At 48.7% G+C, this 15914-nt stretch overlaps 1 protein-coding gene and 1 pseudogene across 1 annotated transcript; both read left to right on the top strand.

Moving 5' to 3' along the window:
- The first annotated feature begins 931 nt into the window (after positions 1-931).
- Positions 932-3770, top strand: LOC125152577 (elongation factor 1-alpha 1-like; annotated as a pseudogene).
- An 8445-nt stretch (positions 3771-12215) lies between these two features.
- LYPD5 (LY6/PLAUR domain containing 5) lies at positions 12216-15914 on the top strand. The gene is made up of 5 exons (XM_047834814.1): positions 12216-12311; positions 14045-14173; positions 14662-14838; positions 15045-15191; positions 15534-15914. Exons 1-5 carry the CDS (start codon positions 12254-12256, stop codon positions 15794-15796), a joined length of 774 nt encoding a protein of 257 aa, XP_047690770.1. The 5' UTR covers positions 12216-12253; the 3' UTR covers positions 15797-15914.

Here is a 15914-nt window from a genome sequence, read left to right as displayed (position 1 = left end):
CTGCCTGAGAGCTGCAGGGTCTTCAAGGAGACCAGTCTGGGTGGCGTGAACATGGCCACGGAAGTTGGGGACAGAGAGACAAGAGTAGATTTGTGAGATAGAGCAAATAAAAATACAGGACACCTAATAAAATTTGAGTTTCAGATAAATGGTATAAGTATGCACCGTAAAATATTTGGGACATACTTATACTATAAATTATCTGCTGTTTACCAGAAACTCAGATTTAAATTAGCATCCTGTATTTCATCTGGCAACCTCAGGTAGGGGCAGTGGAATGGACCCAGGAAAGAAGGGCCAGGAAATGACAGGCAGGGGAAGAGGGGGGCTGGAAGGTCAGCTTGGAGAGAGTGGGAAGTTTGGGAAAAGCAAAAAGAAAGAGGTGGAAAAAAAGGGGTGGGAGTGGAAGCAAGGCTGGGGCAATAGTTCTAGAACTGAGACAGACACGATCTCACGGTCCGTGAGTTCGAGCCCCGCGTCAGGCTCTGGGCGGATGGCTCGGCGCCTGGAGCCTGTTTCCGATTCTGTGTCTCCCTCTCTCTCTGCCCCTCCCCCGTTCATGCTCTGTCTCTCTCTGTCCCAAAAATAAATAAACGTTGAAAAAAAATTTAAAAAAAAAGAACTGAGACAGAGGTAGGGGGAAGAAAGCTGTGGTAGGGGGAAGGGGCACAAGGGGAGTAAGGGAATCTCTGATGGGGGAGAGGTGGAAGGGCCGAGAAAGGGTAAGCAATGGAGATCCTTGGAAAAGGCAGAGAAGTTTGGAATATAGAGGGAGCTTGGCATATCCAGAAGGTTGTGGATACAAACGGAGGAATCCAGGGGTAAAGGAGACTCTTCTGAGGGTTCCTCCTAGCATTCACCTGAGATCCTCTGGTCCCTCCACACACCAGTGCAGACTGGGGGTGGGTGTATACACTGGTGTGGCCAGAACATGGCCAAGTCCCCCCTAAAGTTCAGCCATCTCTGCTCCTGCAAGGAGAACCTGTGACTCCACCCCTCATCCTGACCCATTCCTGGAGATCCTGGAGGGTCAAAGAGGGCAGGGCTCCTAGAATGCAGCAACTCCTGCCCTCTCCCACATCCAAAGGGAGAAAAAGAACTCAGGGAAGAGGAAGGATTCTCTTAAGGACACAATAAATGCAGAGTAGAGCCTGCATCTCTTGTCACACACCTGATCACCTTCCAATAATTCCTTCCACTTTGATTGCCTACCCCTAACCCCAAACACACCTTTAGATGGTCCTAAAATTCACTCTTATCTAATTTCCAAGTCCTGCTACTCCTGGCTATGGATCTCTTCCTAGAAGCCTTCTGACTGTCTTCCACTTTGTTATCAGTCGATTCTCCCCCAACACCTGTCCCACTTGTGTGTGGCTTTCCACAGTCACCATGTACAGTTGTTCATGTTGGACACTGTACAAGAGCCTTATACTTCAAGAAGTGCCATTCACATCACAGACATCTTAATTATTTTGAAACCATTTTTTGGTAAATATTTGTGTATTTTGTTATTCGTTTGCTGACTGCAAAGTAAATTATAATTTATTGCAATCATACTCCAGCAGATGGCAGCAAAGTGTCTTGGTCCAACATGGTTGGTAGCTACCACTTAGGAGAAATCAGCTTGAAAATGGAAGGACCTTGGAGCACCTGGGTGGCTCAGGTCATGATCTCAGGGTCATGAAATCAAGCCCTGTGTCAGGCTCCACAATGGGCATGGAGCCTGCTTAAGATTCTCTCTTCCTCTCCCTCCGCCCCTTTCCCCAATTCGTTCTCTCTCTCTGTCTCGCTCTCTCTCAAAAAAAAAAAAAAAAAAAAAAAAAAGGAAAGACCTTGTATGGTGACACATGTAAACTGGATTTCTGGTGATCATTTTGCAATACATACAAATATTTTTTAAGTTTATTTACTTATTTTGAGAGAGACAGCAGGGGCGGGGCAAAGAAAGAGGGAGAGAGAGAATCCCAAGCAGGCTCCAAGTTGTCAGTGCGGAGCCTGATGTGGGGCTTGAACTCAAGAACCATGAGATCATGACCTGAGCCGAAGTCAAGAGTCAGATGCTTAACCATACAACCCACCCAGGTGCCCCGCAATATATAAAAATATTGAATCATTATGTTTTACACCTGCAACTAATATAATGTATGTCAATTACACCTCAAAAAAGAATAAAAATTAATTAATAAAAACAAAATTTTTCTAAATACTCACAAAAAAAGAAAGAAAATGGAAAGACATTGTTGATCTCATATAATCTAAAATAGCCTGTGCTTCTGAACAAGGATTTGCTTTTCACCTGACGTGCAGAGCATTTTTTTTTAATCCCCTTTTTTCCATAGTGGTTTTGCCACCAGAACGCAGGTATGAAAACCACCACTAAACCTAAACCGAAACAGGAAAGGAAAAGGCTCATATCATGTCATTGGACACGTAGATTTGAGCAAGCCTACCACTACTGGGCATCTGATCTACAGATGTGATGGGACTGATAAAAGAACTATTGAAAATTTTGAGAAGGAGGCTGCTGAGATGGGAAAGGTTCCTTGACGTATGCCTGGGTCTTGGATAAACTGAAAGCTGAACACGAACGTGGTTATCACCATTGATAATTCCCTGTGGCAATTTGAGACCAGCAAGTATTATGTGATCATCACTGATGCCCCAGGACACAGAGACCTTATCAAAAACATAATTACAGGCACTTCTAGGGCTGGCTGTGCTGTCCTGATTGCTGCTGCTGGTGGCGAATTTGAAGCAGGCATCTCCAAGAATGGGCAGACCCATCCATGAGCATGCCCTTCCTCTGGCTTACACACTGGGCGTGAAACAACTAATTGTTGGTGTTGACAACATGGGTTCCACTGAGCCAGCCTACAGCCAGAAGAGATACGGGGAAATTGTTGAGGAAGTCAGCACCTATATTAAGAAAATTGGCTACAACCCCAGCACAGTTGCATGTTTGCCAATTTGGGGTTGGAATGGTGACAACGAGCTGGAGCCCAGTTGCTCACAGGCCTTGGTTCAAGAGATGGAAAGTCACCCGCAAAGATGGGAACCACACTGCTTGAGGCTCTGGATTGCATTCTGCCACCTACTCATCCAACTGACAAGCCCTGGCGTCTGCCCCTCAAGGATGTCCACATAACTGGTGGTATCGGTACTGTCCCTGTGGGCCGAGCGGAGACCGGTGCTCTTAAATCCAGCATGGTGGTCACCTTTGCTCCAGTCAAGGTTACAACTGAAGTAAAGTCTGTTGAAATGCACCATGAAGCTTTGAGCGAGGCTCTTCCTGAGGACAGCGTGGGCTTCAGGGTCAAGAACAAATCTGTTAAAGATGTTCGTCACGGCAGTGTGGCTGGTGACAGCAGACATGACCTATCGACGGCAGCAGCTGGCTTCACAGTTCAGGTGATTATCCTGAACCATCCGGACCACATCAGTGCCGGATATGCACCTGTGCTGAACGGTCACACGGCCCACGTTGCTCACAAGTTTGCTGAGCTGAAAGAGAAGATTGATCGTCATTCTGGAAAAAAGTTGGAAGATGGCCCCAAGTTCTTGAAATCTGGTGATGCTGCCTTCGTTGATATGGCTCCTGGCAAGCCTATGTGTGTTGAGAGTGTCTCTGACTATCCTCCCGGCGGGCGGTTTTTGCTGTTAGTGACGTGAGACAGATGGTTGCTGTGGAGGTCATCAAAGCAGTGGACAAGAAGGCAGCTGGGGCTGGCAAGGTCACCGAGCCTGGCCAGAAGGCTCAGAAGGCTAAATGAATGGAATCCCCAATAACTGCCGCTCCAGTCTTAATCAGTGGTGGAAAAATGGTCTCAAAACTGTTTGTGTCAGTTGGTCTTTTAAGCTTGATAGTAAGACGTTGGTTAATGAGGGGCACCTGGGTGGCTCAGGTGGGTAAGCGTCTAACTCTTGGTTTCAGCTCAGGTCATGATCTCAGTTTCTGAGTTCGAGCCCCGAATCAGGCCCTGTGCTGGCAGTGCAGAGCCTGTTTGGGACTCTCTCTCTCTCTCTCTCTCTCTCTCTCTCTCTCTCTCAAAATAAGTAAAGAAACTTAGGGAAAAAAGACTGGTTAATGATAACAATGCATCGTAAAACCTTCAGAAGAAAAGGAGAATGTTTTGTGGGTCATTTATGCGTGCGTGGGTTTGTGTGTGTGTGGCAGTTTTAAGGTATTAGGTTTTTTAAAATTTTTTTAACGTTTATTCATTTTTGAGAGACAGAGAGTGAACGGGGGAGGGGCAGAGAGACAGGGAGACACAGAATCCGAAGGAGGCTCCAGGCTCCAAGCTGTCAGCACAGAGCCCGATGCAGATCTTGAACCCATGAACTGTGAGATCATGACCTGAGCTGAGGTCAGATGCTTAACCCAACTGAGCCACCCAGTCTCCCCAAGTTATTTGTTTTTAAAATCAGTACTTTTTTTTTCAACTTTTTTTTTTTTAATTTATTTTTGGGACAGAGAGAGAGCATGAACGGGGGAGGGGCAGAGAGAGAGGGAGACACAGAATCGGAAACAGGCTCCAGGCTCCGAGCCATCAGCCCAGAGCCTGACGCGGGGCTCGAACTCACGGACTGCCAGATGGTGACCTGGCTGAAGTCGGACGCTTAACTGACTGCGCCACCCAGGCGCCCCTAAAATCAGTACTTTTTAGTGGAAGCAATTGAACCAAAAATCTGTCACAGAATTTTGAGAGCCATTAAAACAAAAGTTTAATGAGAAAAAAAAAATCCCCCTTGGTGGCTGAGCTTTGGCCGCGTTCAGCATTTCATACTGCAGTTCATGTTTTCTAATTATTTGCCATACCAGACTAGAATTATTGAGTTCCAAATTTAAGTCCACACATCCTTTCACTTGGCATGAATCACTATATAATAATTAATACCCAATTTACCCTTAGTAATCCACAAAGAATGTTTGTGGGTGGAAATTGAAGAGTATTGCTCAACAGTCTGTTAATTATATTATTATAGCAGTTGTTTATTATTGCTTTAACAATTTCATCAGTATAGAAATTAACTATTATTAACTTTACCGACTTGTCATCTACATATTATTTTAAGATGTTAAGATTCTATGGTAAAATATCAACCCTATTTGACATCTATCAAGAAGGAAAAAATAATCACGACTGGAAAATGGAAAGCTATCATAAAACTAATTGGATCACAGAACACATTTTTGCAAAAAAAAAAAAAAAATAAGGTGGCAGGGAGAAAAAAATTTTCCACAGCAGCTATTTCAGCAAAATGTAGCTAAATGCAAAGTTATTAATGATTGACATGAATTTATCTCCTACCCTTATACAAACCGTGAAGGAAAAATTTCAAGAAATGAATGGAAGGGGGAAAATGAAAAATCCTTTCATTAGTATGCTTTTTGCCAATCCAACCATCTAATTCAGATATTAGACTCCTAAGTTTAAGTTCTTAAAATGTCAATTTTAATATTGGTCTTAAAATATTAAATAAAATTTAATAATTTTAATATGTTTGAATATTAAACACTTAAGCTCTTAAAAATTATTCACCTTAAGGGGTGCCTGGGTGGCTCAGTCGGTTCAGCATCTGATTCTTGATCTCGGCTCAAGCTATGATCTCACGGTTTTTGAGTTTGAGCCCTGCATGGGGCTCTGCACTGACAGGGCAGAGCCTGCTTGGGACTTCCTCTTTCCCTCTCTCCACCTCTCCCTCTCTCTCTCTCTCTCTCTCTCTCTCTCTCTCTTAAAATAAATAAATAAGCATAAAAAATAAAAAAATTTAAATTATTCACTTTAAGTAAAAAATTTTAACTTTTGAAGGACATAGTGGTAGACAGAAACAGGATTTCTTTTTTTTTTTAATTTTTTTTTCAACGTTTATTTATTTTCGGGACAGAGAGAGACAGAGCATGAACGGGGGAGGGGCAGAAGAGAGGGAGACACAGAATCGGAAGCAGGCTCCAGGCTCCGAGCCATCAGCCCAGAGCCCGACACGGGGCTCGAACTCCCGGACCGCGAGATCGTGACCTGGCTGAAGTCGGACGCTTAACCGACTGCGCCACCCAGGCGCCCCAGAAACAGGATTTCTAAGACCTGTTCAGGAATGAAGGCCTTGCCTCTCTCAGTGGCTGTTCCCACGGGGATTACCTCAGCTACTGAGAGTTCCCCTGGGGTGGACCTAGACTTTGTTGAGAATGAATTACAGCTCAACTTCTCCCTCTGTCCAGTCCTGCTCCTTCACCTCCCTTCCACGATTGTTGGTCCCAAGGTCCTGAGCACTGACCTCTGTCTCGGTGTCTTGTCTCCCAAACAGCCATGCAAAGACTGGCAACATTGATCACATATTTGAAACTACGAAAGTGAGGGCACGATAGTGCGCATTACTCAAAGCCACGATCTGATTTATTATATACCCAACGGCGTTCAAAGCAGGGTCCCCAACAGATGTTTGTACGCCCGTGTTCGCGGCAGCATTATGCACAATGATAGCCAAGAGGCTGAAACAATCTGGGTGGACACGGACAGATGCATGCATGAACAGAACGTGGTATATACATACAATGGAAGGTTATTCGGGGAGCCTGGGTGGCTGAGTCGGTGAAACATCCAACTTCAGCTGAGGTCATGATCTCATGGTTTATGGGTTTGAGCCCCAGGTCGGGCTCTGTGCTGACAGCTCAGAGCCTGGAGCCTGTTTCGGATTCTGTGTCTCCCTCTCTCTCTCTGCCCCTCCCCCACTCACACCTGCATCTCTCTTTCAAAAATAAATCAACACTTAAATAAATAAATAAATAAATAAACAAACAAATAAATAAATAAGCATTAAAAAAGCAATAGAATGTTATTCAACCTTAAAAAGAAAGGAAATTCTGATACGTGCTACAACGTAGAGGAACCCTGAAAACAGGCTAAATGAAATAAGCCAGTCACAAAAAGACAAATATTAATGATTCCACTTAGATGAGGTATTGAATTTCCATTCAAATTAATTCATAGGAACAAAGTAGAATGGCGGTTGCCAGGGGCTGAGGGGAGGGGGCTGAGGGAGATGCTATTCAACAGGTATAGTTTCATCTCATCCCAATGGAAGACGAGTAAGTTCTAGAAATCTGCTGTAGGACATTGTGACAATACTGTATTGTACACTTAATGTGGCAATCCTCAGGCAACCCCTCCCCCCAATCTAGGGACATACTAATATGGCACATACTCATCAGGACCAAAGTGGCTCCAAAGACAAGGTCTAGAGTTTCGGTTTTGCAAGATACAAAAGCCCAGGAGATCGGTTGCACAACCACATGAATAACTATACTTAACACTGCTGAGCTGTAAAAAACAAAAAAATAAATAAATAAGATCGGATATGAGGAAACTATACATTGATGCTGCAGGCAGCATCTCTGTGAAAATAGAAGAAAATATAGGCACACAATGTACATGAGTCCATTTTTGGCAAAGCGGCGATGTGGGCTCCAGGGCAAAGCTCCACAATTCTGACAACTTATGGAAAAAACGTTTATGCAGAACATAAAGATTGGTCACATGTGGTATTGCACATTATCTAGGCGATGACATTTAAAAAAACATTATAATCATAGCATGTTTGACCAATGAAATCATTTTGAATAAGATAAGGAATACTGTTGCTCAATTATTTTGCTGACAAAGCCTGCTTGTAGTTAACAGATCAGTTAGTAATGGTTGCTAGATGAGCAGATTTCCAGACTGCACCAATTCCTAGATGTAGGAAAATTGGGGAATTTTGTCCACTTTGGGGAGATAGTTGATGGCACATTTACTAACCTGCTTAAGGAAACCAACTTTGGTGGAGGTGTGTCAGGGGGATCATTTGAGAGGCCAGATATTTGCATATGTACACAGAAATGGAAAGGTGCATGCAAGCTTACGGAATACAACAGAAGATCCTGGAAAACATTCTAAGACATTCAACAGGAACTGCGGACACGCAAACACCAGGTAGTTGAGGACATCCAGACAGTGCTCTAGTAGGCATCTAGAGGTGGGGCTGAGACTCGGGAACACCTCCTGACTTGCCTCCTTTCTCTCTCCTTAGAGGAATAAATCCAACTGGACAATAAATAATGCAGCAAAAATTTCTTTTTAAAAAACACTTTTTGAACGTTTATTTTTGAGAGAGAAGGAGAGAGCACAAACAGAGGAGGGGGAGAGAGGGAGGGAGGCACAGAATCCAAAGCAGCCTCCAGGCTCCGAAGCAGGCTCCAGGCTCTGAGCTGTCAATACAGACCCCGACTCAGGGCTTGAACTCACCAACCGAGAGATCATGACCTGAGCCGAAGTCAGACACTCAACCGACTGAGCCACCCAGGCACCCCAAAAATGTCTTCTATATTACGGAATTTTTAAAAGATTTTATTTATTTTTTTAAGCTTATTTATTTATTTTTTGAGAGAGAGAATGCGAGCAGAGGAGGAGTGGGGGGGGTGGTGGAGAGAATCCCAAGCAGGCTTGGTGCTGAGCCCACAGAGCCCAACGCGGGGCTCGATCTCGTGAACCGTGAGATCATAACCTGAGTCGAAATCAAAAGTAGACACACTCAACCAACTGAGGCACCTAGGTGCCCCTAAGGTTTCATCTTTTAAGTAATCTCTACACCCAACATGGGGCTCAGAGTTACAACCCCAAGATCAAAATCACGTGCTCTACCAACGAAGCCAGGCAGATGCCCCACTACTACTGAATTTTTAAATATCATTCAAGCACTCTACGACCACTTTTCAGCTTCTAATAAACGTGGGAATATACTGAAAATACGTGTATTGAAAATAAATTTGAAACTGTTCAGCATGCAAAGAGAAAGTTGATTTGGTGGCATCATAGCATTAGGAATTCAATTCTCAGTAGCAAGCAACAGCCTTTTAGAAATTGTTCATAACATTCGTGAAGACTTGCAACCTGGAACATAAGCCAAAGGTACACTTTGAAAATCATCTACTCTTGGGGCACCTGGGTGGCTCAGTAGGCTGGGTGGCCGACTTCAGCTCAGGTCATGATCCTGCAGTTTGCGGGTTCAAGCCCCACTTCGGGCTCTGTGCTGACAGCTTGGAGCCTGGAGCCTGCTTTGGATTCTGTGTCTTCCTCTCTCTCTGTCCCTCCCCTGCTTGTGCGCTCTCTCTCTCTCTCTCTCTCTCTCTCTCTCTCTCTCTCTCTCAAAATTAAATAAACATCTAAAAAACAGAAAATCATCTATTCTTAACTGGTGTTTTAAGTGAAATTAATATTTTGAGCAAAATAATGCAGGAATTCAACTCAATGCCTTAACCAGCACCAAAGGAAGAAAGGGTAACACAAGACCAGTGATATGTTAAAAATTGTTGAGGCTTGGGGGTGAGCATGGTACTCTCTGGAGGGTTGTGTGTGTTTAAAAATTTCTAACAGTAAAAGGTTTTTTTAAATAACACCTTCATGGCTACCACCGAACATCCTCAGTTTTCCCCCAATCTCTTAAATAATTAATTATTTGGTTACTTAAGTTTAATTACTTGGGGGGAAAAAGGATCTCTGAGTTCACAGGGAGCTCAGAGTTCATGATGGATAGCCCCCTGTGGACATAAGAGCCTTGCCCAAATCCCTAGACGTAGGTCACCAGTCTCCACTTGATTACCTCCCACAACGGAGAGGTACTTCCCACCTAATATCTCACAGCCTCCAAAGGTACCTAAATGTTACCAGAATCAAAATCACATATGCACCATCGCACACTCACACAGTCACTTACACACCCTCTCTCTCTCTCAATCTCTCTCTCTCACTCATACACACACACACACACACTCATACACACACACCACATACATATACTCACACACACGACATGGCCTGGTCTGATGATTCTTTAAGCCTCAAATCTCTGAAACTGTGAACCATGGTGAACACTTCCAAAGCCTCTGCCTTCCAAGGGGCTTCAGAAAACCCAGCCTCCGTCCTTGGCCAGCCTCTACACTCCAGGGGCCCTTAGCTCCACCTGTTCCTGTGTGGCCAGCACCCAAGAGAGAGCCTGGGGCAGGAACTGGAGCAGCAGGAAGAACAATTTGGAGGCAAAACAGGTTTGGGGAAGTGATGCCAATGGGAGAGGCAGTGGTTTGGCAAGAGGAGGGCAAGGATGACCAACCTGTGAGAGTCCAGGATCTGGAGAGTGTCCGAGTGCCTGGGTGTCAGCTGACTGTCACAGAAAAATTGCACCAAAGTTAAACAGGCACAGGAGACTTCACTCAAGACTATTGGCCATAGAAGAGAGAGACTGAACTTGACTCCACCAAAACAAAATGTGGGAAGGTTTTTAAGCACTGGGTGGGCTGGTGGGACAGGGCTGGAGGATGATGGGAGAGGGGCCTGTCCATGGGATGTGCCTGGCACACCGAGTGTTTCCGAGTCTACGAGTGTTTTTCTCTGTGTAAGGCCATCTGTATTTGCTAACTGTCGCTTATTCAAGTTTAGCTCCTACCCTCCCTCCCACAGAGCCTGGGAGACGGAGTGGTGTGTGTGTGTGTGTATGTGTGTGTGTGTGTGTGTGTGTGTGTATTTGCATGTGTGTGTGCACTATCTTCCTTGATGATGATGACTTTAAAAAAAATTTTTTTAACGTTTATTTATTTTTGAGACAGAGAGAGACAGAGCATGAACAGGGGAGGGTCAGAGAGAGGGAGACACGGAATCTGAAACAGGCTCCAGGCTCTGAGCTGTCAGCACAGAACCCGATGCGGGGCTGGAACTCACGAGCTGTGAGATCATGACCTGAGTCGAAGTCGGACACTTAACCGACCGAGCCACCCAGGCGCCCCAAAGATGACTTTCAAAAGCGATGGCTCCCCAGTCCCTGAGAAAGACATTCTGGGATCATAAAACTGCTAAGAGGCTGGGGGAAGATTTACCTACATTGCAAGGAGACGGAGGAAGAATTTGCAATGCCAGCTTTTCTCACGTAAGTATCCTAAGAAAAGGGAAGTCAGGGGCCTGTAGTCAGGAAGAAAGCTGTGTAAAATTTAATCAAGCTCAGGAAACTACTAAGGCCATCCTGGTCACTGCCATTATGTCAACTCTGTCCCATACATCTGTGGGTCTATGACTCTTGGTCTCTCTCTGCACCTGCCTGGTGTCCACCCTACATGCAACAGTGAGGGGTGTGATTTCAGAGGCAGCTCCATCAAGGGGGAGAAGCGGGCCAGGCCAGGAGATGCTGACCTGGGGTCACTGCCTCAGCCCCACTGCCTGCAGGGGCATCTGTCTGGATGTCCCCATCTGCCCCATGTCTGACTGTCCACACGGGTCTCTCCGTGTTCTCAAGGGATAATGTGTCCCTCTGATTGTCTGCCTGTGTCTCTATCTCCTGCAATTTTTTTATTTATTCATTTAATAATGTAACACACGTTTATTAAAGTCACGTTCTGTTCATCAGGGTGCCCCTCTTCATGTCTGGGTTTGTCTGCATGTCTACATTTATATCCGTCCGCCCTCGGTGTGACTGTCTTCCTGCATCCCATGTGTAACTGCCTGTCTGTCTGTCTGCCTCTCTGTTTGTACATTCATTGATTCATTCATTCATTCATACAACAATGCAAACATCCCTGAGGCTTCTGAGGAGTTCTCAGCCTGATAGGGGAGGCGACAGCAGTCCAACCCAGGATGATGATGGCTGGGAGACAAGGTGCCTGAGGCTGAGGGTGAGTGGATGAGTGGGGAAGCTCAGGGTCAGAAGAGGCTTCTAGGAGGAGGTGATGTTTGTGTCTCTGCATCTGGAGACACGGGCCCCAGCATTGGAGATTTTGTGTGTGTGTGTGTGTGTGTGTGTGTGTGTGTGTGTGTGTGTGTGAGTTTACAGGTAATGTGTGTTCTGGTAGAGAAAGAGAAGAGAAATCAAGAGACCATCTGTGCCAACCTCAGATTAGAACACAATGTGGGGAACAGGGTAGAAAAAGAGCCTGCAAAACACAAATCCCCCCAAATAAGGGTTATAGGCCCCTGGCTCCCTCTTCCCTCAGACCCAGGAATCCAGACCCCAATCCCTCTCCTTCCTCAGCACCAAGGATTTATGATGGCCTAGTCATGATTACCTAGGTGGAGACCAGCCCAAGCCAGGAAGGGCGGGGGTGGAGGAATCCCAAGCACGAGCAGGGGTTGAAGAGCCGGGATGCCTGGGGCTAAGCAGGGAGAACCAGCCAGACAGAAATCAGAGCAGGAGGAGCTGTCCTCGGTGTCTCAGCTCAGCTCAACTCTGCAAACTGGCAATGGGTGTCCCCAGAACCATCGTGCTCTTCCTCTTTGGGGCTGTGTTCTGCCTGACAGGTACCCAGACTTCTGAGCCCAGTGTTAGGAAGGTGTGGGGGGCTGGGGGCAGGACACCTGGGTCTGAGGGAGGAGGGTCTAGGGGCCTGGACTTGGGTCTGAGGGAGGAGGGGCTGGGGGCCTGGACTTCTGGGTCTGAGGGAGGAGGGGACTGGGGGCCTGAACCCCTGGGTCTGAGGGGGGTTGGGCTGCGGGGACTGGATCCCTGGGTCTGAAAGGGAAGGGGCTGGGGGTTTGGACTCCTGGGTCTGAGGGAGATGTGGCCTGGAGACTGCGTCCTCCTCCTGTGTCTTCCTCTCCTCTGTTCTCCCTCCCATCAGCCATTTTCTCTGGCATCTCTCTCTCTCTCTCCACTGCTGCAGCCTCCCATCCTCTCTGCCCATGTCCCCATTCAAGGGTACTTCTGGGGACCCCTGGAGGCTCTTTCTAGACCTGGCAGAGAACTTTGGCCTCATCCTCAGGCAAACCCTTCCCCCAGTTTGAGTAAGGACAGGGACATACTCCCATCAGGAGTGAAGTGGCTCCTAAGACGGGAGCTGAGCCGGGGAAGGAGGCTAAGCCTGCACCCCGGCCACTGTGTGTGTCTGCTCATCCACGGAACAGAGTGCCGTTTCTGTGTGTGCCCATGTGGGCGTGGCCAGTGGGTCTCCGGGCATGTGTGTGTGTGTCTGTACCAGATCTCACCTGTGAGCAAGTGCTTGAGCAAATGCTCTATGGATCTGTTTCCTCTGAGTTTCACTCTCTTTGCAAAGGAGGGGCGTGCATAATTTTGCACGTCTCTGCCACTCTGTGTTTGTGCGTCCCTAGGATTGGCAGACCCACATTTGTGTCTGTGCGCATATGTGCTCGGGTATCTTCACTCCCGTCTCTCTGTGTATCTACGCCTATGTGTCTCCTGTGTCTTGTACCTGTTTATGGCTTTAAACTGTATGTTTTCGTGGCCCTCTTTTTTGGATCTCTAACTTCGCGTAATTGTGGTCTCTCGTTTTATTTGTGTCTATGACGCTTGAGGCCGTTACTTGTCTCTCCCTCTGGGTATGACTTCCTCTGTCCCTGGGTCTCTCTGCGTGTTGTTCTTGGTTCCGCATCGTACATTTTCTGTCACGTGTCTTGGTTGGGGAAGTTTCCATTGGAGGGTCTGGGCAGTACTTGTCTTACGTGGGAACGTAGAACTCTGCACGGACGCTCAGGAGATTCTGGGTCTGTTTGTGAGCCGTGCATGAGCCTGTGCCAATTTCGTTATGTTGTGTTTATGTCAGTGTTTTAGTTTTGTGAGTGTATCCCCCGGGGCTGGCTGTGTGTGTATATTTGTAGTAAAGATGGCACGTCCCATTGCCTATGCTGAAGTCTATTTTCTATCCATGGCCTTTTAGTGCTAGGACATCCTGAGTTTAGCTGGGAGACGGACAGGCAGAGCAGGAGTGAATCATTTCCTCCTTTATTTAAATCTTAGAGGGCTTCTTGGAGGAGGGTGGAGATCCGGAACACCTGGGGGAGGGAACCAGGCCTGGCAGATGCACAGAGGCCAATACTGTGCCCGGAGGTAGACACAGTCATGACCAACCACAGTGGCAGACCCCGATTCTCTGACCGCAAGGAGGCCTGGCTCCCCTCAGAGCAGAGCAGCCTGGCTGGTGAGACTGTCACTCGCACCGGGAGTTCCTGGAACAGCCCAAACCCAGTCTGCTCCTCTCACCACCCCCCCCCACCCCCCACCCTGCTTCTCTCGGCAGAGTCCCAAGCCCAGCAATGCTACAGCTTTCAACACATCTACTTCGGGCCCTTTGACCTCAGTGCCGTGAAATTCCACAACATCTCCTGTCCCCACGGGTGCTCTGAGGCAGTCTTGTCCCTGGACACTGGTGAGGGATGGAGAAATGGCAGAAAAAGGAGAAGCGCGCGCAGAAGGTTAAGGGGTGGGGCGGGCAGAGACCGAGATCAGAGATTAGGGATGGAGGGGGGCAGAGGGCGAGAGCCAAGGGGTCGGAGGGACTGGGGAGAAGACGAGGGGACGGCTATGGACAGAGAGCGGAGGTGGAGGCAGGGAGGAGGAGGGAGGGGTGGGAGAAAAACTGGGGATGAGGGGCGCGAGTGGGGTAGGAGGAGACAGGACGAGCGAGGAGGAGGGGGGAGAGGGGCAGAAAGGGTTGCGGAAGGGAGGAGGTGTGGGGGAAATAGGAGTTTGAAGGGAGAGGAAGGAAAGGGAGAGGCGAGGTGAGTGCGAGAGAAGAGCGGAGGAGGAGGGAGAGATTGGAGGCTAGAGGGAGAGGTCGAGCCTGGAGAGGTGGGGGAGGAGGAAGAAGGCAGGGACGAGGCAGCGCTCCAGGCCCCGGTCCCCTCCCGCCCCCAGGGTACCGCGCCACGGTGACCGTGGTACAGAAGGGCTGCTGGACAGGCCCGCCTACGGGCCAGATGCTGTCCGACGGCCGCGCGCTGCCGCCCGACTACTCGGTGGTGCGCGGCTGCACGACCGACTTGTGCAACGCCGACCTCATGACCCACGACGCCATCCCCAATCTGAGCCCGGGTGAGCCGGAGGGCGGGGCTGGGAGCGGCTGGGAGGGGCCCCGGCCCCGGGCAGGGAGGGGCGTGGTCCCCACTAGCCCCGCCCCCCCCTCGTGCTAGGATTCAGGCCTTCACGTCTGACTAGGCTAAAGCCACGATGCAGTGCGCAACCCGCACGACCGTATCTCGAAACCATTCCCTGAGTGTGCGTCTACGCTCTCTTGCCAGCGCCCAACCCGCCGACCCTCAGCGGCATGGAGTGCTACGCCTGCCTGGGGATCCACCCGGAGGACTGCACCCCGGAGAAATCCCGACGGGTCCAGTGTCACCAGGACCAAAGCGTCTGCTTCCAGGGCAATGGCCAAATGACCGTCGGTGAGGGGCTGGGAGTGGGGGCAGAGCCTGGTCAAAGGGTGTGGAGGCAGGGCAGGCCTGAGGATAGAGGCACCAGACAGGCCTGACAGGGAGACATGGACCTGGTCTAAGGAAAGAGGCATGGGTCTGGTCTGAGGGAGGAGGCAGAGCTCTGGTCTGGAAGAAGAAGGCATGGCCCAGTCTGTAGGAAGAAGCCATGTCCCTGGTCTGAGGGAGGAGGCAGCGTCCTAGTCTGAGGAGAGATGGGAAGTCTGAGGACCTGTTTGTGGCCCTGGCCTCTGAGGTGAGTTCAGGTGCAGCTGCCTCCCTCAGTTCTCACCCCTCCTCACTACCCCCGTCCAGGCAATTTCTCAGTCCCAGTATACATCAGGACCTGCCACCGGCCGTCCTGCACCATCAAGGGCACCTCCAGTCCCTGGACAAACATTGACCTTCAGGGCTCCTGCTGTGAGGGGCAACTCTGCAACAGGGACTCCGTGACCCAGTCCTTCACCACCGCCTCGGCTGCTGCCACCCCTTCCCAGGCGCCCCACGGCATGGCCCTGCTCCTCATGGTCCCCCTGCTGGCTGGCACTCTTGGAGGCCCCCTCCTGCCCTCCTCCTAGAAGGCCCTCCAGCCTCTTCATGAGCAGGATGCTGGGGGCAGGCACGGACCCACTACTCCCAGCTTCACACAACTTCAGCCTCTGTAATGTGGCTCACTGGGAAATGATGTCAAACAAC

This window comes from Prionailurus viverrinus, chromosome E2 (genome assembly GCF_022837055.1).
Source record: "Prionailurus viverrinus isolate Anna chromosome E2, UM_Priviv_1.0, whole genome shotgun sequence".
NCBI classification, from domain to species: Eukaryota; Metazoa; Chordata; class Mammalia; order Carnivora; family Felidae; genus Prionailurus; species Prionailurus viverrinus.
The sequence above is the reverse complement of the archived record's forward strand: the minus strand, read 5'-3'. Positions and strand labels throughout refer to the sequence as shown.

What these genes read in the sequence shown, in the direction of transcription:
- LYPD5 (XM_047834814.1), top strand. Translation starts at nt 12,254, where the DNA reads ATGGGTGTCCCCAGAACCATCGTGCTCTTCCTCTTTGGGGCTGTGTTC. An exon ending in AGTCTTGTCCCTGGACACTG is followed by an intron (nt 14,174 to 14,661) that starts GTGAGGGATGGA and finishes TCCCGCCCCCAG; the next exon opens with GGTACCGCGCCACGGTGACC. An exon ending in CATCCCCAATCTGAGCCCGG is followed by an intron (nt 14,839 to 15,044) that starts GTGAGCCGGAGG and finishes CTCTCTTGCCAG; the next exon opens with CGCCCAACCCGCCGACCCTC.